This window comes from Trachinotus anak, unplaced genomic scaffold (assembly GCF_046630095.1).
Source record: "Trachinotus anak isolate AG129_WGS33_773 ecotype Australia unplaced genomic scaffold, CSIRO_AGI_Tana_v1 ptg000021l, whole genome shotgun sequence".
NCBI classification, from domain to species: Eukaryota; Metazoa; Chordata; class Actinopteri; order Carangiformes; family Carangidae; genus Trachinotus; species Trachinotus anak.
Genome location: NW_027273872.1, coordinates 16,005,296 through 16,029,327, shown reverse-complemented (window position 1 = coordinate 16,029,327; position 24,032 = coordinate 16,005,296). Strand labels below are relative to the sequence as shown.

Here is a 24,032-nt window from a genome sequence, read left to right as displayed (position 1 = left end):
GCGCTCTCTTGTGCTGGTTTGTACTGTGGCCTTGAAGTGCAAAACACAAGGGCAAACAACATGAACTTCTATCGGAGTTGACAGCATATCAACTATCACCTAACATATTTCATCAAAATGATGAAACAGAGTTTGAATTGTTGGCAGAGCACATGTTTACATCATGGTTTACATGTGAAGGCAGCCTTTCCTTCCTGTTAAAAAAAGACAGACAATAAATGTGTCCATCCGGTCAGCGACCATCCTCAGCAAGTGTGGGGTTCCATTTGTGCCAAAAATATGTCCACATGAACACTGTCTGTGTCGACTGAACATGTGACAAAATGTCTGTCCATGTCTCCTCAACTTCGAACTGTATTTTTGTCCTCCTGTTGCGCTCCCTGTCGTTTGACCGTGCTGTTGTACATGTGGTCCAGATGTGTTTAACTAACTATATCCCTGCGAGAGCTCAGCTGAACTGAGAATCCTTTAGTTTCAGGAAGTGATTCAATTCAGTTTGTTCATCCGAAAGATTTGCTCTTTCAAATGAACAATACAACAGCCTCAACCTCTCATGTGCGGTAACTCATTCTCTGTTATGCCCCTGAACACCTCTCCTGTGCTTTTTATTTCCTTCTTACAATTTTCACTCAGCTTTTGTCTGCTTTGGCACTTCATATCATACATAGGCTATGTGCATATGAAGTCCAAGGCCCTGCTCAGACCTGGTATTAACATCTGTATCAGGTGATCCAATAACAAGTGGACACACCCAGGACGCACTGAGGACACATTTGAGATCCAATCACTCAGATAACATTCAGTGGTGGTCTGGGCCACATTCTCTTAGCAGTGTGAACGTAAATGCGTCCTGGCCTCATTGAAGGACTGCCTACTAATCTGACCTCCTCTGCCACAGTCCAATTAGCCCAACACAGTTTTATAATGAACCAAAAATAATTTACCATTTAGTTTGACACTAATAAAGGGTTTTGGGTTTCTCAGTTTCTGATGGGCCGCCAGTGGTCAAACAGTCTGATGGAGAAGTCGTCCTGATGACTTGAAGAGCTAAAAAGACAAGCGAGGTCTCATGGTGGAGGAGAATATTCCACAATCACACAGCCATTATTCTTATTGATAGTAAAAGGCAATGTTTGGTTGAATTACTCATGAGTAATGTCATAACCTATAATTAGGGGTTAGTGAAACTTCATTTTAAGGAGTCCCTAAGTCAAAAAGGAACCACTGACTTATAAATACAGTCAGGCTGGTGATGATATTTGAATGAAAAACACATCTCCCTGTGGTGCAATTTATTTTGCAGGTAGTTGTTTAAGCAATAAGTGTTCTCTCTTTCTGATTTTAATTAGCTAATTATGTTTGACCTATGTATAGCCTTTCTTTTTGATTAACCATACATTTCACCCATGAAACTCATTAATAAAATATGTACATATTATCAATCACTGCAAAAGTTTTTCTTATACAACAGAGGTCATTTAATGCCATGTCTACTGGAAACTTCCCTTCCCTGCAAAGAGAAAGACACTACAGAGAAGATAAAACATAAATCACTTTTACAAGAAGGTCAGCCTCTTTGTTATGCACAGTTGAGTTATTCTCAGTAATTAATACTGCAACAGAAGAAAAAAAAAAACATCCTTTAAGAAGCCAAGTAAATTGTAACACTGCTTTTTTTTTTAACAGATCAACAGGAATGTTCTGAAAAACTTATTTTATAAATAAAATAGCCTTGTTATACATGATGTAGGCGACTAAGTACCGAGTAGTAAAATACTCATGATGCAGCAAAGTGACCTAATGGTATACTGTTGTATATTATATGATTTGATTATTAGTACTAATGCAGTGTGTAAGCATTTTGTGTTCAAACAGTTGTACAGCCTGTACTGTTGGGACGTTTAATATATTACAATGCGTTATCTCAGCTCCTCTTATCTTGTGTGTAAAATCTTGATTTGAAAAGTAACAAATAACTAGGCTATAAAATAAAAATAAATTAAACATATTTCGCAATGCAACGCAAATACTGACGTAAAAGTGCAAGTATGTTTACCTCAAATTTGCACTTCACTACAGTACATTCCTCTGCTTAAAAGGATCTGAGAGAGAGCATCTGTCCTCCTGTTTTTTGTCAGTTCCCGAGGAGACATTTCAGGTCTAATCTTATCGCCTAGCCCATCACTGAGTGTCCCACATCGCAACAGTGCGCCCCCTGCTCTCACAGCGTACTTACAGAGGAGCAGGCAAAAAGAAAACAACGTAAGACGGGATGGATTTTGCGTATAAGCCGCCGAGAATACGACTTACCCATCTCCACAGCAAAGAGGGGGTCCAATGCACATGCGCGACGTTGTTATCCTCTTATCCTTAGTCCCATCAACCCTGACAAATACAACAAGCTGTGGGCTCCGCACGTCCTGCAGGTGAGATTCAGGCTGGGGGGGGGGGGGGGGGGGGGGGGTCACATTATCAGCAGCTCACGGCCTAAGGGCCAAGCTGCGCCGCTGCGGCTGTGGTGCAGCGGCTGGTAAACATGTTGGACACCTGAGTGGACGTGACTCCTAAGAGCGGACAGGGCGGAATGGACCTGGCTGTGGGGGCTTTTGAGACATGCAGTCGTCTTTGGGGCTGGGGGTGAATGACAATCGTGTGTGCATCTCTTTCCGCTGTGTTTACACATGAAACAATCTGGCCTACCTTTACAGGAGACGATGTCCTCCCGTGCCCTACTCGCCACCCTGTTTACCCTCCCTCTTGCTGCGGGTAAGTTCTTGAACATAATTTTAGTGGCTTACCACTTTTTTTCACCGAGCTTACTAATGAATGGCTTCAATAATTGTTATGAACAACTTGGGAAATCCCTTAGCTGTCCATCCTTTTGTGTGAAGCATATCAATGTTACAATAAACTGTCAACTGATAGTTACCGGTTTCTCTGTTTTTGATAACATGTAGCCCTGCAATTTTATACAAATATTAATAAAGAATAAAAAGATACATTCCACTGTGGGGGAGACCAGGGAATGCTTTTGACATTTCTGTTTCTATACCGGAGCTCTTTTAAGCCAGTGCATTCAAAATATTAATAATGATATTAATTCTGCTCTTCTCTCAGGTTGGGTCATTCCAGGTGAGTCAGCAGCCACATTTCATCACATATCTTTGGCTTACAAAATATATTCCCAGAGGAGGTTGCTGACTTTCTTCTCCACTCTGACAGTTGAAAGAGAAGATGTTCAGACAGTGTGTGCTGGGAAGGAATTTCGTCTGCCAGTGTATTCGACATCCAGAAAAGTGACTTTTACACCGAACCCTGAGGGACCAAGACGTGTCCTGCTGGAGAAAACCACAGTGAGTGGAGAGGCGCCTTGGCTTTGTGTGTTGTTATTCTGTGTACAGATTGTCTAAACCTATTTACAACTACAGGTAAAGGACCCACGGTTCGAGTGGACAAGAGATAAGATGTTAGTCCTGAAAGAAGTGACTTACAGTGATCAGGGACTTTATGCCATCAAACTGTCCTCTGGATTCACCTATGAGACAGTTCGTCTGATGGTTTCAGGTATGATAGTTACCACCCTTTTGTAAATATATCCCCAGTATTCATTATGACCCAGAGCCATAAATTATTTGGAATTGAACATTTTGATCATTCTCTTTCATCTAATCATCAGCTGTATGCGTTAATGTAACAAAAGTATTAATACAGTCATGGAAAATATTCCATCACAAGTAAAAGTCCTTTGTTTAAAGTCAAGCTGAAGTAAAAGTTTGGACATATGATCCGCAATATGTACATGAAACATGAAAATTAAAAATACCTGTTCTGTATATTTTGCATTATTGGACTGTTAATGCTAACACATTAATGTGTAAGCATAATTCCATTGTTGTAGCTAGTTTTAGCTTCTTAATGGGAGAGGAACGACAGAAAAACTCATTTCTACCAGATAAATTTGTATTTGTTTTTGGTCTTTTCTGTAATATTTTCTTTTTTGTGACATTATTGACAATTTTTACAACTTTGGACCAAATACAAAAGTAACAACTCCAATGAAAAGTGCAATATTTCAGTGTCAAATGTAGTGAAGTAGAGGTATGAAGTAAAATTGAAATACTCAAAGTAGAGTCACTTACTTACTTTCCACCGCACTGCTGAACATCTTCTCTAATCTCTTCCTTCTTCATCCTGCTTCAGAATGCATTAAGTCCTACCACAGAAAATATGGAGAGAACTTTGAGCACAACATCCCTGAAAATGGCTCCCTACTGGAGTTTTTTCCCCGGGGTGCTCCACCTGAGGCCATGCCCATTGTGCTTTGGAACCGAACTGACCCTGAAACCAGTGATGCGGGGCGGGGTCGGCTGCTGCGGGGCAGGAAGGTCTGGGTGGCCGAGAGAGTGACGCAAGTGGACCAAGGCAACTACACAGTGAGAGACACACAGGGGAAGGTGCTGTCCCGCAGCACCCTCACTGTCCGTGGTGAGACAAAAAAAATCACAAGAGGAAGAGCACTTTAAGAAGCTGACTAATACATTTCTTTAATTATAGGGTACTGTTAATGGTAATGGTTATATTTTATCTCTCCCATTCTGTTTGACACCCTTTCCTACCCTTGTGTTTCCTTCATTCTCTACTCCTCCCTCTGTGTTCATGATCCTGCATATGGATGCAGGGCACTCCTTCAATGTCACCCGCTTCACCAAGGAGTCTCTAAATCTGCCCCTCTTTCTTCCTATCCCTCATGCCCACCTCATTTTTACCCCCACCCGATACCCTGATGAATCCTCTCTGGGCCCTTTCGACCCCAAGCCCCCACGTGGCCCTGTGCAGCTGATTCGCGAGGGCCAAATAACAGATCATGACATGCGCTACAGGGGCCTCATCTCTCTGGGCAGGAACGGTACCATCAATGAGGTCATCATAGCAAGGCTGACCTCAAGGCATGATGGGGTATATGAAATCAGAGATAGCGATGGAAACCTGGTGTCCTCCACTATCTTGCAGGTGATCGGTGAGTTAACTGACGCCATGTTGGCTTTTTTTTCTCTCCACAGTCTGTTCTTCCCAATATTTATCACGTCTTCATTTCGACTGTTTTCAGAAAAGGGGGCCAGGTGGCGGGCACTCTTCAAGTCCATCACTGTCCCTTCTGGGATGTTTGTGTCACTGGCTGGTTTCATCCTGTTCATGAAGCGCTACCCAAACTGCAGCCTGTCGCAGATCATCGCTGGCCTCAGAGCAAACCGCACACCACCAGCCAACCCTCCAAGAGTGAACATCCAGGTGAGGAAATCAGGAGACCCACATTCCTGTACACTGACATACCATAGCTGCATTCATTTATACTGCACATTTAGTATATTTTGCATATATTTTGTTCATTTTGTATATACACCATGACGTCCCTACTTACTATCACTACTTAATCGGTTTATTATTTTCTTTTCTTATTCTTTTCTGACTATGTAGTTCAACCTAATTTTATTTCATCTAGTGGCCCTTCTAGCTGACACAGCTGTGTGTAAAATTAATCTATGAACACCATACAATTTTGTTTAATATGCCATTGTCTAAAAATAAATCCAGTATTTGCTGAATTTAACAGTGAATCATATACTGTGGAAATAATTTTCACATTCGCAATACTTGTCTTAACTTATGCCAATTATAATAATAAACTTAATTTGTATAGTACTTTCCTTGCAAAGTGTTGCAAAGTGCTTTCCAATAGACTAAAGAAATAATAACAGTAAATTACTTTATATGGTGCAATACATCATATGTTACTCTTTAGACAACACAAAATCAACATAGAATTAATAAATCATACACAAGCCCTGGGTTTTACATTTAATTTAGTGAATGCCTGTCCACTGAAATATATTAAACTGTGTGTGTGTGTGTGTGTGTGTGTGTGTGTGTGTGTGTGTGTGTGTGTGTGTGTATACAGGACTACAGCCAGCCCAGCCCTGAGCCCTCAGGCTACTACAGTCACTCTCAGCAGCCTGGCACACCAAGGAAATGGACTCCAAGGGCCAGTCCTACTCATACTGTAGGGCTGATTAACTGAATTAAATGAGTTGGCAAGTTTTTCTTATTTACTTAAAACAGATCAATTGTGCAATGTGTGTATTCGCTGTATGTTTGCTGGTGTGTTTTCAGGGCTACACTCCAGTTATGGTTCAGACTCCAAGAGCTGAGAATCAGGGAACACACAGATTGGCAGCTGGGAGCTCACCTCACCATAATTCAACCAATGAGGTAATACAGCATTACACTCTAGCTATGAGTATTTGTATGCCACAGACGAAAATATTTTTTTAAACATATGTCTTCATTCCTTCCTAGCAGAACACATCTAATGAGGAGGAGAAAAATATTTCCTTTTCAGTACCCGGGGCTACAGATTGCCTCCATTCCTCCTTGGACTGTGTTCAATTCCAGATCAAGAAAGATGGAAATAAGGAAAGGTGGAGCAAATCACATGAATACTTTTCCACACTGCCACTAGACGCAGAAACCTCTGAATCCTGCAGTGTTTACACTTCTGAGAAACTGAACTTCTTATAAAAAAAGAGAATTGGAGCTGAACTAAGGGAAGAAGAAAGGTGGAAATAAGGAAAGGAGGATCAACAGTTTTGAATTCTCCAGTGGAAAAGAAAGATATCACCTGTGCCTTTTGCATCTTAGCCTAGTTTTAATGGTTTGGTATCAATATTGCATGTAATTTTTCATGTACTTTTACTGAAGCATGAGTGGAGCATTATCTTTCCTGTCTCACATTACCCATTTCTTGATACTGGCTGATGGTGCTCCTGAAATCTCCTGCTGTTACCTACCTCCAGACCCTCAGGACCAATATTACCTGCACTGTATTTGCTGAGTGTCTGTACATGTATGTTTGTGTGTATATGATCTCTAGGGCTATGTAGACAGAGCTGTGATACAAACATTTGTGAAAGGGACCTTTTAAGTACTGTAGCTACAGTGATGACTGGTTTTCTCAATCCATCTAGTTAATAATTCCTTATTGCAACAACAATTATCATGTTAAATGTTTGTTCTGCAGTTTAACTCTTTTTACAATGCATTAACCCTCAAGGTAATTATAGTATTGATTATGTGAAATGTAACATGTTCCACCAAATATTGCAATAGCCTATTGATCTGTGAACTTTGTGCACAGGATGATATCTTATCACCACATCATTTTAGTGACGAAAGAGGTTGGACTGCTCCTTTAGCAATATCAAAATGTCATCTCTTGAACAATAAAATTGATCTTTAACACACTTCCTGGATTATTTTCTTTAAGATACTAGATGTGTTTGGCTGTAACTTACAGTTGTTTTCAATAACAGGTATTGTGTGTGTACTATTTTTGGTGAACGTTTAGTATATAAAATGTAAAGAAAAAGGGACAAATGACCATCACAAGCTGCTAAAGTTCACATTAGTTGCTTGTTTTTCCGCATGACAGACCATCATCCAGAACTCATTTTAACTGTAGAAAGTTGCTTTTACTCATGTTTCACGCATTTCTGCACACATTTTTGGTGCATTGATCGGAGCAGTGTTGTTGTTCCGGCGGTAGGGGGCAGCGAAGCACCTCTGAGGCGTAGACGCTCCGCTTGAAAGAAGGCGTAGAAGAAGAAGAAACCCCGGTTGTAGCGGCAATGAAAGGACAGCGTGCTACTTCCAATTTAAGCAAAACATAAAGAAAGTGTACATTACCGGTAATATATATATCAAATAATAGGGCCAGTGTTACTCATTTTTTACACGAAGTTCTTCAGACTGCACCGGGAACATGTCTTTGGTTTGTGCAAGTAAGTGAAGTTGAATTCATTGAAACGACGGAGGCAGTGCAGGTTAGCTAGGCGCCGCGCTAATGCTACTAGCTAATGTAGCTAACGTTAGCGGCCATGCACTGCCGCCTTCTGCTTGTGTTACTTCCCCGGTAATGTTAATGTTAAGGTTGTATCGTGTGGTTTGTGGAGCTGTAATGGCATTTTCTCCCCCACAGTCTCCAACGAGGTGCCGGAGCACCCTTGCGTCTCTCCGGTATCCAACCAGGTGTTTGAGCGCAGGCTGATCGAGAAGTACATCGCGGAGAACGGGACGGACCCGATGAACGGGCAACCGCTGTCTGAGGAGCAGCTCGTAGATATCAAAGGTAAACCACTGGGAGCAAGCTAATCATGGAAATACTCAATGTTTAGGGGTGCAGTCTAATGCAACGGCCCTGTAATAAATCCCAAGGGAAGTTGTATCTGAGGTGTTAATTCAAATTTATGTTCACTATGAAGCCTGAAGTTTGGGGCTTGCATTATACTTGGTTTAATTTTTTTTGTCCGCAGCACTTATATCAATGAGAAGGATAAACAAACTTTTTTTTTTTAAATAGCACACAGCACATTACAGATCAGCTGTAACTCAGAACTCCTCCACAATGAATCGACATCACTCTGTAGCCTTTTAAGAAAAAGCTGAACATTCATGAGCAAGATTTACTCAATTAACTGGTACTTAAGAGAAGGCTTTTAAAAATGCAGTCTTCATCTGTTGGTCATTTTGGATTAAACTGAAAATTGTTTTCTAGATAAGTCCTTTCATTTATAGAGTGTCAGGAAATATTGAAAAACGCCCATCACAATTTTCTAGTTGATAAAAGGTTTCTTTCTCATTATCACATTAGCCAACTGTTTGCTCAGCTGACCAATTATTTACACTCTTTAAAGGTATGTTAGGGCAAATATCAGATATTGTACTTTCTTCCCCCATTATAGAGTATTGTTTGCCTTGAATAGCAACTGTCCCTGAAATCGTAAAAATCAACATTAATAAACAAGACTAAGCTGATAGAATTTTAATGATGAGGCTGCTTGTTATGAACATGAGCAAATTTTCTTTTCTCCAGTTTCCCATCCGATTAGACCAAAGGCACCATCAGCAACAAGCATTCCTGCCATTCTCAAGTCCCTTCAAGATGAGTGGGTAAGTGTTGTCGACCTTAAGGAGTCACAAAGAAGAAATCAACAACAAAACCCCTCCATACTGTAAATGTGTTTGTTGCTCTAATTACATTGTGCCATTGCTCTTTTCCCACCCGACACTTAAAACGTACCAAAATAATTCAAATATGTTGTTCTCTGGTTGTTGTTAAACTCCCCTCTAGGAGTTATGAGTCAAGTTGATAATTGCAAAAGAGTTTAATGTTACTAAAAGAATTATTTTTTGTTACTGTCAAGATATGGATTTTAGAAAAGGAGATATACTCATCCTGACTTTTCTGTTGTAGGATGCAGTTATGCTCCACAGCTTCACCTTGCGACAGCAGCTGCAGACTACTCGTCAAGAACTGTCGCATGCCCTCTACCAACACGATGCAGCCTGCAGAGTCATTGCTCGACTCACCAAAGAGGTCACTGCTGCGAGAGAAGGTGGGTTAACATAATTCTGGTTGTAAAGCACATAGAATGGCTTTTAGATGATAACCAGCTCTCTCCAGAGTCTGCTCCACATCACCATGGTTTTCTTATCGGTCTCTTTCCCTCTTATAGCTCTTGCCACACTCAAACCCCAAGCTGGATTGGTTGCCCCACAGGCTGTTCCCGCCTCTCAGCCAGCTGCAGCAGTGAGTGATTGACTTAATTTCAGTTGATAACTGATCAGAAATGTTCATCCCATCTTTTGCCATACTTGCTCCTAACTGTGTCTATTTCTGTCCTTGCAGGGTGCTGGTGGAGAGCCTATGGAGATTAGTGAACAGGTGGGAATGACCCCAGAGATCATCCAGAAGGTAAGACGTTTTCTTCTACCTACATAAATCATAATTTTGCTGTAAGCTTTCCAATTCTTTACTAGCTCTAGGATGTGTTTCAACATGCCTTTTTTCTGTCTGCAGCTCCAAGACAAAGCTACTATCCTCACCACAGAGAGGAAGAAGGTATTATTGCTCTTTATTTAGCTACAGTTGTCCTATTTCTGCTGTTATATCAATGGTGTGTAATTATTGTGGTACCATGTAATATGCTTCCATACTCCTCGTAACAACCTCACTGTACTTCTCCAGAGAGGAAAGACTGTGCCAGAGGAGCTGGTTAGAGCTGAGGATCTCAGCAAATACCGTCAAGTGGCCTCCCATGCTGTAAGTTTACATTTCCCCTTTTTGATCAGGAGGCTGCAACAGTTTGATGTGATTTAATCTACATACCGTCAACGTGCTCTCTTATGTTGTCTTTAGGGGCTTCATAGTGCCAGTGTTCCTGGTATTCTGGCTCTGGATCTGTGCCCCTCAGACACCAACAAAGTGCTCACCGGTACAGTAAATAAATCTTTTGATTCTAAAAGTTTTTGTGATTTGTTGGAATGTTAGACCTCATTTGAAGCATCTGTTACTTTTATTGACCCCACCCTCACTCTTCAGGTGGAGCTGATAAAAATGTGGTGGTGTTTGACAAGAGCGAGGAGCAGATTGTGGCGACACTTAAGGGTCACACAAAGAAGGTCACCTCTGTCATTTACCATCCATCTCAGGTAACTTTTCCTTTTTTTAGTTTGAAACATGAACCAGTCAAAATACTGTATCTTCAGATAAAGCCCACTTTGGAGGCATGCTAAGCATGATCTGTTATTCTTAACTGTTTATTTCTCTACCCCCGCTCCCTTGCTGTCTTTTCCCCTCTAGTCTGTGGTCTTCTCTGCATCTCCAGACACCACTATCCGTGTGTGGTCTGTCACTGGAGGCAACTGTGTGCAGGTGGTTCGCGCCCATGAAGCAGGTGTCACTGGACTCTCCCTGCACGCTACTGGGGACTACCTTCTCAGCTCTTCTGAGGATCAGGTGTTTGTTTGAAGAAAATACTCTTAGACCCCACATGTTAATTAATTGCAGAAGTAATAGTAAAACCTATACATTCACTGTTATGTTGCCCACCACACTAACTTCACTGTTATTTTTATCCTGCAGTACTGGGCTTTCTCTGATATCCAGACTGGTAGAGTCCTCACCAAAGTCACTGATGAAAGTGCTGGCTGTGGTAAGTGACTCTATATTAACTAGTGTGTTTGACAGTCTAAATGAGTCCTCTTCCAGGTAATAATATTTTTGTGCACCCTTTACAGCTCTCACCTGTGCTCAGTTCCACCCTGATGGTCTCATTTTTGGCACTGGCACGGCTGACTCCCAAATCAAGATTTGGGATCTGAAGGAGCGCACCAATGTGGCCAACTTCCCTGGCCACTCTGGCCCTGTCACCTCCATTGCTTTCTCTGAGAACGGATACTATCTGGCCACAGGTGAGAACTACTAATAGCATTTTTACAACTATTTCAATGTAAAGTTGCAGGAAGATGTAGGAGTACACTGACCCATTTTTCATTTTAAAATATTACTGAGAAATCAAAGAACAGAAAAAGTAGGAACCCACAGATCTATTACTTAACCATAGCACCTTCAGGCCTTGTTTTTTTTTTTTTTTTTTTTGCACTCAAGTGAGTATATGTACTTGCATTTGCTTTACTGACGCTGACACTGTCCTCCAGGTGCCCAGGATAGCTCTCTGAAACTGTGGGATCTGAGGAAACTGAAGAACTTCAAGACCATAACTCTAGACAACAACTATGAGGTAAGAAAGGGGGGGTATTTCTACTATTAAAGAAATTTGATGTTTAAAACCACAACTTGATGTTTTAGATTTCTGTTTCTCAACACTAAACAAAATCTGTTGTAGATGTATTGGTGGGTGAATTGTTATAACTTTGGAGAGAACCAGTTTAGCTGTTTCCCACTGCTTCTTAATGCTTAGCTAAGCTAATTACCATCTGGCTCTAGCTTCATTTTTACTGTGCACACATGAAAGTGGGATTTATTTTTGCAACTAATCCTTGGCAAGAAAATGTATAAACATATTTAATCTGATAAATTACTAAAATGGCTTAAAGTAAGACTCTGAAAAGTGATACTAACAGAAAGTTAATGGGAAATATGAGCTTGGCAAGCACACAAAAATAAGTCACATCCATCATGTCTGTGGATTTCGCCGCAACACTGAGAATGTATCATGCATTTTATTTAACCCTGGATTTCAGATTAATTTTCCCTCTTATCTTGGCTGCCATTCTTCTGTTCTCCAGACTCTCACATCTGTATGTTTCTGAATCTCATTTATTTTTCTGTTTCAGGTGAAGTCCCTTGTGTTTGATCAGAGTGGTACCTATCTGGCTGTAGGAGGGTCTGACATCCGTGTCTACATCTGCAAGCAGTGGTCTGAGGTCCTCAATTTCACAGGTGAGGGAAAAAAAAAAAATCTCAAATCTCTCTTCAAATGGGATCCAAGTCTGAGACCACTTTTTGGACTTTTGGACCCCATTGCACATATCTAGTATGCATGTTATTTTGTATTTGTTGTAAGGAAGCTTCAGAGTTTTGACCTTGTTTTTTCCTCTCTTACTGTAGACCATACAGGATTGGTGACTGGAGTGGCCTTTGGAGAGAACGCTCAGTTCCTGACCTCAGCAGGAATGGACAGAAGTCTCAAATTTTACAGTTTGTAGAAAAACATACATGCAGGATGGGAGGAGGACAAAAAGTGAGAGACGGATAGAGAGGTTTCTGTTTGAGCATTCACTATCATGGGCACAGACCTAGCATAGACCAGTCATTTTTAGAAAAAAAAAAAAAAATCAGTGCTAACTTTGCTTTTTTAGTGTGTTAGTTGTGACATCCAGGAAAGAGATCCCATGAAATTATCTGCTAATTGAAACCATAGCAGCATGACTAGGATAACAACATGTTTGTTGGCATTGAAATATAAATGACATTAAATGAGATGCAGAAGCCAGTGTAATGTTCCTGTCTGATTTGCCAGCAATTATGATTTTACTGTAGTGTTTTCCTTTTGTTTGTTTGTTGGGGGTGGTGGGGTCTAAAATTGCTTGTAACACAACTCCAGTACCCTGTTGGAAACTGCACATGGTGTGAAAACAATCTGCTTTGCTTTAATATAGACCAGTTTCATTACAGTATCTTTAGGGTAAGATGAAAATAATCTGTAGTGAACAGTACAACTAAGCAGAAGATGAACAGATGTATGAGATTTATTTTCCTCTGACAAATCTAGTCTTGTTTATCCTCCCCCTCATTTTAATTTTCTGTTTCATTTGTTCCATTTATACTTTTGTCTTTTATTCCAATTGTATATTTCTCCTTACTTGCTATTTTACCTGTTGCGCCACTGCCCTTTTACAATAAAATAAAAATATCTTTTGTATTGCCATATGTGCATTTGTCAGATTAAGACTAAGGGCACTGTTGGATCTTCTGAAGGAAATAAAATAATTTCATTTTGCCTCCATTTTGGGACATTTCATCAGCTTTCACAAAATTAAAATTGCTCTTTTCATGCACACTAGCCTATATTGGCCTGATGACATTAATTTATGGTCCATCATTTCATAACAAATTCAAACCAATGACATACACATCCACTCTAAAATGTGTTTTTCTTCTTGATACTTCGGTTGTGTTGGAGCTAGAGTTAGACACGAGAAAGCTGTCTTCACGTCCATCTGCCTAAGGGCAAATGTTTCTGTGCTCACCCTTAAATCAAGGGTTTTAGTACCATACACAGCTTACAAGTCAATCATAGGTTCAGTGGGCAACTACTGACGCACAGTGTGGAAAGCTGAAATATTGTGTGCACACAGTGAGAATGGATATCTTGTCCTGTAGTAATTTTTTTTAATGTGATGTAGATGCATTTTCATTATTTGAATTGTCCAGCAAAGGAGGAAGAAGTAATGTAATGTTACAAATCCTTAACAAGATAATTTAATTTATGTGGAAAACATCAGAGAATGCATTGTCCTGCATACATTCCACAAGATTTCCTTCACAACTGGAACATACTGTATTCATGTGGGACTTCTTATATCCCTAAGGGACTATTTGTTTGAGGGGGATTCTTTTTTCTTTCAATACTAAGTGCTACCAAGATCATGCCAGACCAGGAAACACATTTTCAGCAGGTAATGTCACTTTTCTTGCCACTTTTTAATTCTTACATTTCATGCAAAGTTGACAAAGATTTCATGGCTCCAGCTTCTGAAATCTAAAGATTAGTTCCCTGTCCTATCCATTTTTAGTAATCTCTTGTTTTTATGAGGTTTGGACTATATGTTTGACAAAGGTATTGTGAGGATGTCACTTTGGGATCTGAGTATTTGTGATGCCATTTTAATTTTCAGACCAAACAATAACTAAAAACCTGCAGATTAACCCATAATGCAAATAATCATTAGCTGTAGCACTATATGAACTAATTACATTAGCAATACTTACGCATTAATGCATGACTAACGGCTATTTCATGACTACAGGGGGCCTTTTCTTAACATTTTCCTGACATACTTTTACTTAAGTCACATTTTCAGTGCAGTATACAGTATTACTACTATACAGTATTTCTCCAGAGTTGTAGTAGTTTTAGATATTTCCCAAACGGATGTTTCTGCCACCATGACGCCATTGGTGTCATCACCGTGTCGCTTAGCAACAGTTGTTGCCACACAACTTACTCCACATTTGATATAAAATAAAAATAAATAAATAAATATATAAAATAAAAGTGTACGAATAATACAAACCAACACTAAGGTGGCGTTAGATGTGAATAATCGTCGACTCAAAATAAAACCCACCTTACGTTTCCGTTGGTTACCGCCGTTTAAATAAACTGAAAGAGCCAGCCGTCACGTGAGACCGCGGTAACGTGACTCTGACAAACCGGAAGTTCGGGAAGAGAAAACTTCTCACAAACGCGTCTGTTTCGTCCCGGTTAGCTGTCACCTGTGGGTCAGTCGGTCCGAGGCTGGGGAGCCTGAAACGCAGCAGGTCGCGGTCCACCGGAGCTTAGCAGGCAGACAGGTGAGATGTTTTGGATTTAGCGTCATTTCGCGCTCATGTGAGGCGGTTTTGTGCCTCACATCGACAGCATATGACACAAATCAGACCCTTGTGCTCATTTTCTTCTCCTCTATGGGATTTCCCCAACATTAATGTATCAGGTCAGCTTGTGTTTTTTTTTATTTTTTATTTTTTTCTCGTTTGTTTTTTCATTTAACGTGATATCTTTTGTTTGCGCTGCGTTTCATTGGCATGGTGTGCTACTAAAAATGAAACTCTGCTCTGGTTCTGTGTGGCGAAAACATGTACACAGAGACAGACATTATAGAGGCGACCAGCCGAGGTCGAGGCCCTGCCGAGGTATCTATTCAAGAAAATATGAAAGTTTCTTTTATTACAGAAGGTTTTCTTCGAGTACTCACAATGTTCTGATATAAAGTTTTCAAGTTTTGTTCCCGTGATCGTTTTTTATTTAAGTAACACCCAGTCTTCATAAATTTTATTACTTGCTTTTAAAACTCAGTTGTCAGTTTATTAGGTACACCTTCAGGGGAAAAAATGAAAATGCTGTCTGGTAGAACAGCTCTGCCATAAATCCTGCCTTTGTTAAAAGTTATAATGTTCAGTTAATGATGAAACAGAGGTTTTACAGAGGTTTTGATTCATTTTTAAGGCTGTGGTTTTTCATGCTGCGATGGTATTTTGGTCCGTTTATATTAATGAAGTTAAGTATAGTGTGACACAATACAGCTCAACACCACCACAAACTACAGCCAATAAAATCACCATGAAACTGAATCAATACCTCAGTTTCAACAAAGTAGGATTCATTGCCTGGCTCTTTTATCAGAGTGCTTTAGTTTTAGCGACTGGCAATGTGTTCTTTTTCTTCTTTTTTTAAAATTGTATTATTGGCAGGACCATGTCTGAGCAAAAAAGGAAATTCCTCCTTATCATCACAGTCAGGAGGACTTGATACTTCCCTTTTCTTCAGTTTCAACTCATGAGCTTCTGCATTGTCACTGAGAGGCTTTTATTGTCCTAAATGAAAATAGATGCCCTCTGTGAACTTTTTCCCCCGTTTACTGCCTCTTTCCTCTCCACTCTATCAATAATATATTCTCTTTCACCATAAACTGCAGTGCTCTGGCTACATTGTCGGTTTTTAGAAGTAAATATTAATTTGATCTTGTACTTGGTGTTGTGCAGGTGACTATGGGCTCCATGTTTCGCAGCGAAGAAGTGTGCCTGGTGCAGCTCTTCCTTCAGTCCGGCTCGGCCTACAATTGTGTCAGTGAGCTGGGAGAGCTGGGCCTGGTTGAGTTCAGAGACGTGAGTAACTTAAACTCTTGTTCAGCTCTCGGGTTCATGATCTTGTGGGAAAAGGAGTCCACACCAAATGGAGGCCATTTAGCCTCTAAACTAGTCAGCTGTTTTGCTTAGAATGCTTTTCCATGTTGACCAGTTTTGCCCACATTTATGCCTTAAGGTGGATTGATTTCAACTCTGTTTTCATGTGTTTGGCTCAGCGATCTGCAGCATTTCTAAATCCGACCTTAGATGAGATGGTGAACTTATGGTTGCTTTGAGTCACTGTGAAACACAGCACAAATTTTCCTTCTCTTATTGGGATCAGACGAACATGAGTAACCCCATGATCTCTTCCTCTCTCCTCGCCTTGTACTTCTGATTTCAGTTAAACCCTAATGTGAACGCCTTTCAGAGGAAGTTTGTCGGCGAAGTCAGGCGATGTGAAGAACTTGAGAAAACCTTTAGTGAGTAATATTCATTCATTGTTACCCATCTGTATTTTCATTCATTTCATCCTGTATTAATCTTGTTTAGATTCTCCATCTGCCCTCTCTGACTGTCTTTTATCTGCCCCTCAGACTTCCTGGAGCAGGAGATCAGTCGCTCCCTTTCTCCACCCTTAAAGGGTCCTCTCTCTCCTCCATACCCGACACCCTCGGCTCCTCAGCCCCGTGAACTTATCACTATAGAGGAGGAGAGCGAGAGGCTGGCCAGAGAGCTCAAAGAGGTAAGTGTTTAAAGAAAGGCCATGCTGAGAAATCCAAGAGGAGTTCCTTTTGTCTCATTAGTAATATCAAAGCAGATTGAACTAATTGGCTTGACCGTTTTTTTTCTTATTTGCCTGTGTGTGTCTCATTAGGTGTCCAGGAACAGAGACAGCCTCCGGGCTCAGCTGACCCAGCTGTGTCAGTACCGAGGTGTCCTGACCAGAACACACTCTCTGACAGCCTCACAGGTGGTTAAAAATAATTCATCATTTATTAGCTTTTCTTTCATTCTTGTACTGTATTGAGCAAACTGGCTAAAATGGCTACCTCTTATAGGCGCCACCACCTGTACTGGAAAGCCAAGGCCTGTTTGATAACCGCCAAGATGTCCACCTCAGGTAGACCTCATTTCTTAAAATGTATTTAAACTTCTTTTTTCTCCATACTTGACACATCTCTCACTGTGTCTCCTCTTCTAGTTTTGTGGCAGGAGTGGTCCATCCCTGGAAGGTCCCCTCATTTGAACGGTTGTTATGGCGGGCATGTCGCGGTTATATTATCGTGGATTTCAGAGAAATGGAGGATCGACTCGAGCACCCGGACACGGTGGGAAATGAGAGACAGAGAGAGGCGATCACAGTTGAGGGATATGTGAAAGTTGTTTCTCCTACAGGGACAGTCTCGGATGATTTACCACATCAAAGGAACTTTCTTTTGGAGATCTCATCAAAGCTGTTTTCTTTGTCTTTGTTTGCAGGGAGAAATGGTGCAATGGACAGTGTTCCTCATTTCCTACTGGGGAGATCAGATCGGACAGAAAGTCAAGAAGATATGTGATTGGTGAGTGAACCAGTTAGATTATTTTTTTTCATTGTAGATCTCCACACTGGAGAGTCTGTTTAAGATGTTGAATGTCTTTTGATTTCCCCACTTCACAGTTTCCGCACACAGACATTTGCATACCCTGAGAGCACAGCTGAGAGAGAGGAGATTCTCCAGGGACTTGAAGGCAGAATTGAAGATATCAAATCAGTAAGCATAGTGTCTCTTTTTAAAAGCACAGTGGCTTTTTGTTGCTACATTGATCCAATCACCAGCATTCACACTCTTTTGTAATGTCTAATGCTTAAAAAAGTAGAAAGCCCAAGATGGCATGTAACTTATCCACCACTCCTACTCCTCTCACTTCCCTCTACTACAGGTGTTGTCACAGACTGAGGCCTTCCTGCAGCAGCTGCTGATGCGGGCGGTGGCTGTGCTGCCCCAGTGGAAGGTGCGGGTTCAGAAGTGCAAGGCAGTGCAGATGGTGCTGAATCTCTGCAGCCCCTCCGTCACTGACAAATGCCTGATAGCTGAGGCCTGGTGTCCTGTTGCCAAACTGCCTGATCTGCAGAGCGCTCTGAGAGAGGGAGGGGTAAGATAAAAGCATAGACAAAGAGAATTAACATAAACAAGTAAATTGCTAAACGTTTCACTCCTTCCAAACATCCAAACTTGTTCTCCGTCCTCAGAGGAAGAGTGGAAGTGGGGTCGACTCTTTCTACAACCGCCTGCCGTCCTCCACCCCTCCACCTACCTTGTTTCCCCTCAACTCTTTCACGGCTGGTTTCCAGAACATCGTTGATGCCTATGGTGTGGCCAGCTACCGTGAAGTCAATCCAGGTACATCAGCATACCATTAAAAAAAAAAAAGGTTTCTTCATTAATATCTTAAAAGAAAAAGGGTCAGATGTCAGTAGAAGCCGGAGAATTCTCAGCCTCACATCAAGTTTTTTCTTTAAGTTTAGTCTTAAGTCTCTTCTCTCAATATCTCTGCAGCGGTGTACACCATAATTACATTCCCCTTCCTCTTTGCTGTGATGTTTGGGGACGTGGGTCATGGTTTACTGATGACTCTGGCCGCCCTCTGGATGGTTCTTGAGGAGAAGGACCCCAAACTCAAGAACAACAACAATGAGGTAATTCAGAGGATATTCACTCACCAACACATACAAAATACACACTCAAGGATACAACACAAGGATAAGCATTTTATTTTACTCAATCAGAATTTCCTCTCAGAGTACAAATCCCTTAATTAACCTGCCGCTACTTTATTTTAAAATTGAATAATTTTAGATAAAAAAACAAGACAAAAACATAGTACTTAGTAAGCTAAAACTTATGTTTTGCCAAATAAATGGTACGTTTGCTTTTAGGTTAATGACTACTCAAAGATTGTACATTTGTTTTTTTAGATTTTTATTAGGTTTTTATGAATCCAGGTTTTTACCCACTTGAAGTAAATCTGTCAGTTGGAACCAAACACTAGATTTGTGTCGGAATAATTGCTATCTTACTTGCTTTTCATTTAACTTTCAGGATCATTGCATATTGCACATACAATGTCAATGTCAGACTAAATAAATTAATTTGAAAGTAATTAGGATTTATTTAGTTTTAGTTTGCAGGTATTTACATTTATGTGTGTGTATATATATAATATACACATTTTTCTTTTTTTATGTCTAAAGATTAATTTGTAGGAATAAAGAAAAATGTAACTAGGCAAAAGTGCTCAAACATGTCTTTAACACTGAAATGAAATCCATCTGTGTGTTGTCCCTCTGTCTGTTTCAGATCTGGAGGATGATGTTTGGAGGAAGGTATCTGATTCTGCTGATGGGACTGTTCTCTATCTACACGGGGGCCATTTACAACGAGTGCTTCAGCAGAGGCCTCAGCACCTTCAGCTCAGCGTGGCACGTCGGCCCCATGTTTGAGAAGAACATATGGAAGTGAGGACATTTCATACATGCAAGCTTGAAAATGATTCATAGCTTTTTTTTCCAGCTCTCATCTCACTTTTGTGTCATCTCTTTTCAGTGCATCAGTCCTGGCAGGGAGCGAGTACTTGTCCATGGATCCTGTTGTGTCTGGTGTTTTCACCAGCCCTTATCCGTTTGGCATTGACCCGGTATGTCCATTAAACTCTTCACCCTTTCCTTCGTGACTTCAGCGGTCGTCATCCTGTCATCTGGTTTGTTACTTTGTTCAAACTAATTCTCTCTTGTCTGTGTCATTGTCAGATTTGGGGCATGGCCAACAACAAACTGACTTTCCTCAACTCGTACAAAATGAAGATGTCAGTCATCATCGGTGTCATTCACATGACTTTCGGAGTCTGCTTGTCATTCTTCAATTATTGGTAAGTAATCATGTTTTTCTTTTCTGGTGTTTGTGTTTGGAGTGAGGACATCTCTTTTCTTGTTTCTTTTCATATCTATTCTTACCTTCTCATGTCCTCGTTTCTGTGTTTCTACTTCCCCTTGTTGTTGATTTCTCCAGGCACTTTGGCCAGACAAGCAGTGTGTTCTTTGTGCTGATCCCAGAGCTGTTCTTCATGGTGTGTCTGTTTGGTTACCTGGTGTTCATGGTGGTCTTCAAGTGGATTGCCTACACTCCCACCCAGTCTAAAATCGCTCCCAGTATACTTATCCACTTCATAGACATGTTCCTCTTTGCAGAAAACTCTGAAAACCCAACACTCTACGATGGACAGGTGTGTTGTTTGCTCATTGCCCTAAAAGGAAAATATCATAAACCCACAACAGTGAACATTTTGTCTGCATTATCTTATGTAAAGGTTGTGAAATTGTGACATTAAATAACCTTATTTAGGTTATTTTTATAGATGAGAATTTTTTTTTTAATTTAAAAAAAAAAAAAAAAAAAAAAATCCAAAATTGGAATCCAGGACACAACAGTCCGCTGGTCAGCAACAGTTTCAATGTATTAAGTTACCATATTTTACTTTTTCCGTTTTTCTTTGTTTACTTGTGTGCTGTGTTGTTGGAAGATTACTCTTAGATGTCAGATATTGAAGTCTCCTCCAAACGCACCAGTTGAAGACTTCTTAAAGCAATCACTTGTTTAACTGCATTAAACAACAATAATGTAATTGTTGCTCAGATTTTAAGTAACAACAATAATGTAATTTTGATAAAAAACACAATGAAATGCTTCCTTCAATCTTGAGCTATGCTTTAAGTCTCTGCAAGCCAACACTAAGATGAACTGAAACTAGTGACCACCTGGAAGGTAGAGATGAAAAAAAAAAACTACAGCATGCTTTGGAAAATGGTTTGCTGAAATTAAAGTGTTTATACTATTTCTAGTAATTCTGGAATTAACTCGCAAAAATACCAGTGTGGCACATCAACACAGATCTCCCTTCACCCTTTATGTAGATCGTGGTGCAGAAGGTCCTGGTGGTGCTGGCTCTGTGTTCAGTCCCGGTCCTCCTGCTAGGAAAGCCGATGCATGAATACATCACATTCAAGAGAAGACGACGTCACGTGGTGAGTCTGCGTTTGACTGAACTTTAACCCTTTTATTTACAGTGAGCTGGATTTAATTCTCCATAATCTCACCACAGTCTCAGGAGGAAGACAGACGTCCGCTGGTGGCTGACGACGGCTCCGTCAATACTCATCAAGGGGAGGTGGAGGGAGGAGCTGCTGAAGAGGAGGTAAGAGAGCAGCACAAGTTACTCATTTCACTAAATTGATTAAATCAGAGATGCATTCTTGTGTTTCTTGTCTAACTGTTTTAATTGTGTTGTCTCCATTAGTTTGATGCTGCAGATGTGTTCATGCATCAGGCCATCCACACCATAGAGTACTGCTTAGGCTGCATCTCCAACACGGCCTCTTACCTCCGACTCTGGGCTCTCAGTCTGGCACATGCACGTCAGTGGCACACACACACTGACACACACAAACACAATGTGTATTTTAATACTCACATGATGTGTACAAACAGACTTCCTCCCTAAAATCAAACCCACTCATACTATTCTTTTTTTAAGCCAGTTATTTACACACATGATAGTTTTGTTCCAACCAGTCATGGTTATGTGATGTGGGGTTATTTGTGTCTCCACAGAGCTGTCAGAGGTGCTGTGGGTGATGGTGATGCGTATTGCCCTGAAGTGGTCTGGCTATACGGGATCTGTGGTCCTTTTTGTGATTTTTGCCTTCTTTGCTGTGCTCACTGTCTCCATTCTACTGGTTATGGAGGGCCTCTCGGCTTTCCTCCATGCGCTCCGTCTGCACTGGTAAGAATGAGACGAAGGAGAAGACAATGGGGGGGGGTGGCCCCATTCAATTCAGAGCTGGATTAAAATGATCTAGAGCTATTGTCAGATCGACAGGTCCTTAAATCTAAACCTCCCAAATTACTCCTTATTTAGGAGGGTTGATGAAAAACATTAATGTAAATGTGATTTTTTTTTTAAGGAGAGCATTGAGGGGTCTGAGAAAAACAATGTTAATTATTTCCAAATATGATTGCAGTCTTATTTAAGATGACATCAGTCTTAGATTAACAAATCTACCCACTAAATTCATTAGAGGAACCACATTTTCTTTTTTAAAGAAAGAAAAATAAAAACCATACCAAACCATACAAATGTCCAGAGCATCACCAAATCAATAATTTGTAAATCAAACTTAACATTAACCTTAATATAAAATGGAGTGGACGGGAGTGTTGGTCGAAGAGGTAGAGAAATGGTGTGGATGGATAAAAATTGTATTGTAGTTTGTATCTTCTCTTGTATGCTGACTCTGTTTCTGTGACTTGTAGGGTGGAGTTTCAGAACAAGTTCTACAGTGGAACAGGCTACAAGCTGAGCCCTTTCTCTTTCTCATCTCTGATCAATGCATCAGCTGCTATATGATCTGCCAAATTATTATTACTTAGTATTGCCAGACGGTTACGTTAACTTATGTATATTATTGAATACTTGGACTGCAACACTTCAGAATAACCCTTCCTTACCAGTGGTATTCTACTGCCTGTAGGCTATAAAATGGTTTAATTGACTTGCACAGTGATCATGATGGTATAGACTGTTATTTTTGCATCAGTCAAATGAGAATGATTCCCTTTATTACGAATTACATGAAATGAAAAACATACTTTTGTATCTTGATGCTATTTTTTTTCCCACTCTAAGTGTTATGTAATGCTTTCTAATTACTCTTTCAGTAGTCCAAGGGATAGTAATTATTTACTTCTCACTTTGTAGAAATATTATAATCATCACCATAATGAAAAGGGAAAGTACATCAATTAATGAATCTGTTCTGCAGTTTAAGGGAATGTGTGATTGTGGAACTGGTGTATTGTACTTTAATAATTCAGTCCTGCAGATTTTGTCAAATGACAGCAGGGAATTATCTCAAGGATGTTCATGAGCCAAAGGTACTTTCCACTCACTGTCATATCATGTCTTCCAAGCACAACACACAACAGGTATTTATTGGTCGTAAGTGTTTTCAGGTGCCTTACTGGGACTGAGTGCTTGTTTATTCTTTTGGACATATAATATCATCCATTATCATGTCACCACTTGAAACAACACTCTGCTCTAGACATTTGTCTCTTTTTTTCTGCTGGTTTGCACTGTAAAATCTGAACTGAAATTAAATTTTTTGTTGTTTAACTTTATTGTGGGCCATCATTCACTGAACAGGCTACCTTAACTGTTGTTTAGTCAGATTATTTAGTGTGTCATTAATATATTTCACGAATTTGCAAAGTTGCCAGTGATGGAAGAAGTACTTAAATCCTTTATTTGAGTGTAAGGAATAATACAACAAAAATACAGCACATTTAATAATGAGTAAACTTACATCAAAGTACCTACAAGTGATATAACATTTAAATAAAATAAGTATTAATAATTCATTATTTGTTTTATGTCTTGCATTCAAAATCTTAGAAAAAATGAATCTGCTTCAGGGAAATATTACGTATAAAAAGTAAAGGTACCTATTATGCAAAATAGCCCTTTCAGAGTGTTAGATATATCACGCTACTAGATCATGATTAAGCTATTCATTAACATCTAATCAGCACTATAATACTGTATCCTAGATGGAGCTAGTTTAAACTACATTATACACTTATTTAATGGAGTATACAAATGTGCACATGTAGCGGATTGGAAGCATAAAGTAACATAAACGAAAATATTCAAGTAAACTAAGCTACAAGTATCTATATGGGGTACTTATTTATATGTTGAGTCACTTTGCAGCACTGGAAACTAT

At 40.1% G+C, this 24,032-nt stretch overlaps 3 protein-coding genes across 4 annotated transcripts; all 3 read left to right on the top strand.

Moving 5' to 3' along the window:
• Positions 1-2,295: 2,295 nt before the first annotated feature.
• LOC139606285 (uncharacterized) lies at positions 2,296-6,726 on the top strand. The gene is made up of 11 exons (XM_071458362.1): positions 2,296-2,426; positions 2,709-2,766; positions 3,118-3,132; positions 3,223-3,353; positions 3,429-3,564; positions 4,201-4,485; positions 4,679-5,017; positions 5,108-5,289; positions 5,957-6,058; positions 6,169-6,267; positions 6,355-6,726. Exons 2-11 carry the CDS (start codon positions 2,715-2,717, stop codon positions 6,574-6,576), a joined length of 1,563 nt encoding a protein of 520 aa, XP_071314463.1. The 5' UTR covers positions 2,296-2,426; positions 2,709-2,714; the 3' UTR covers positions 6,577-6,726.
• A 925-nt stretch (positions 6,727-7,651) lies between these two features.
• prpf19 (pre-mRNA processing factor 19) lies at positions 7,652-13,364 on the top strand. Its single transcript, XM_071458364.1, has 16 exons — positions 7,652-7,835; positions 8,033-8,182; positions 8,927-9,003; positions 9,308-9,449; positions 9,570-9,643; positions 9,743-9,808; positions 9,914-9,955; positions 10,082-10,156; positions 10,253-10,328; positions 10,436-10,545; positions 10,697-10,852; positions 10,979-11,048; positions 11,134-11,307; positions 11,554-11,636; positions 12,193-12,298; positions 12,467-13,364. Exons 1-16 carry the CDS (start codon positions 7,817-7,819, stop codon positions 12,562-12,564), a joined length of 1,518 nt encoding a protein of 505 aa, XP_071314465.1. The 5' UTR covers positions 7,652-7,816; the 3' UTR covers positions 12,565-13,364.
• A 1,429-nt stretch (positions 13,365-14,793) lies between these two features.
• On the top strand, positions 14,794-23,427 carry tcirg1b (T cell immune regulator 1, ATPase H+ transporting V0 subunit a3b). 2 transcript variants are annotated; one of them, XM_071458358.1, is made up of 21 exons: positions 14,794-14,935; positions 16,124-16,246; positions 16,611-16,689; positions 16,804-16,952; positions 17,085-17,180; positions 17,269-17,330; positions 17,412-17,538; positions 17,690-17,772; positions 17,871-17,964; positions 18,134-18,346; positions 18,444-18,594; positions 18,751-18,890; positions 19,552-19,709; positions 19,798-19,888; positions 20,001-20,119; positions 20,260-20,473; positions 21,162-21,272; positions 21,350-21,442; positions 21,545-21,662; positions 21,859-22,030; positions 22,561-23,427. In XM_071458358.1, the coding sequence occupies exons 2-21, from the start codon at positions 16,130-16,132 to the stop codon at positions 22,652-22,654; spliced, it is 2,481 nt and encodes an 826-aa protein (XP_071314459.1). In that variant the 5' UTR covers positions 14,794-14,935; positions 16,124-16,129; the 3' UTR covers positions 22,655-23,427. The 2 variants fall into 2 exon arrangements, with proteins under 2 accessions (XP_071314459.1, XP_071314458.1); XM_071458357.1 differs by having other exon boundaries at positions 14,804-14,935; positions 21,356-21,442; positions 22,561-22,797.
• The last annotated feature ends 605 nt before the right edge of the window (positions 23,428-24,032 follow it).

What these genes read in the sequence shown, in the direction of transcription:
- LOC139606285 (XM_071458362.1), top strand. Translation starts at nt 2,715, where the DNA reads ATGTCCTCCCGTGCCCTACTCGCCACCCTGTTTACCCTCCCTCTTGCT. An exon ending in AGTTCGTCTGATGGTTTCAG is followed by an intron (nt 3,565 to 4,200) that starts GTATGATAGTTA and finishes ATCCTGCTTCAG; the next exon opens with AATGCATTAAGTCCTACCAC. An exon ending in CACTATCTTGCAGGTGATCG is followed by an intron (nt 5,018 to 5,107) that starts GTGAGTTAACTG and finishes GACTGTTTTCAG; the next exon opens with AAAAGGGGGCCAGGTGGCGG.
- prpf19 (XM_071458364.1), top strand. An exon ending in TCATTTACCATCCATCTCAG is followed by an intron (nt 10,546 to 10,696) that starts GTAACTTTTCCT and finishes TTTCCCCTCTAG; the next exon opens with TCTGTGGTCTTCTCTGCATC. An exon ending in CTCTAGACAACAACTATGAG is followed by an intron (nt 11,637 to 12,192) that starts GTAAGAAAGGGG and finishes TTTCTGTTTCAG; the next exon opens with GTGAAGTCCCTTGTGTTTGA.
- tcirg1b (XM_071458358.1), top strand. Translation starts at nt 16,130, where the DNA reads ATGGGCTCCATGTTTCGCAGCGAAGAAGTGTGCCTGGTGCAGCTCTTC. An exon ending in TCAAGAACAACAACAATGAG is followed by an intron (nt 18,891 to 19,551) that starts GTAATTCAGAGG and finishes TGTCTGTTTCAG; the next exon opens with ATCTGGAGGATGATGTTTGG. An exon ending in TCTCAGTCTGGCACATGCAC is followed by an intron (nt 21,663 to 21,858) that starts GTCAGTGGCACA and finishes GTGTCTCCACAG; the next exon opens with AGCTGTCAGAGGTGCTGTGG.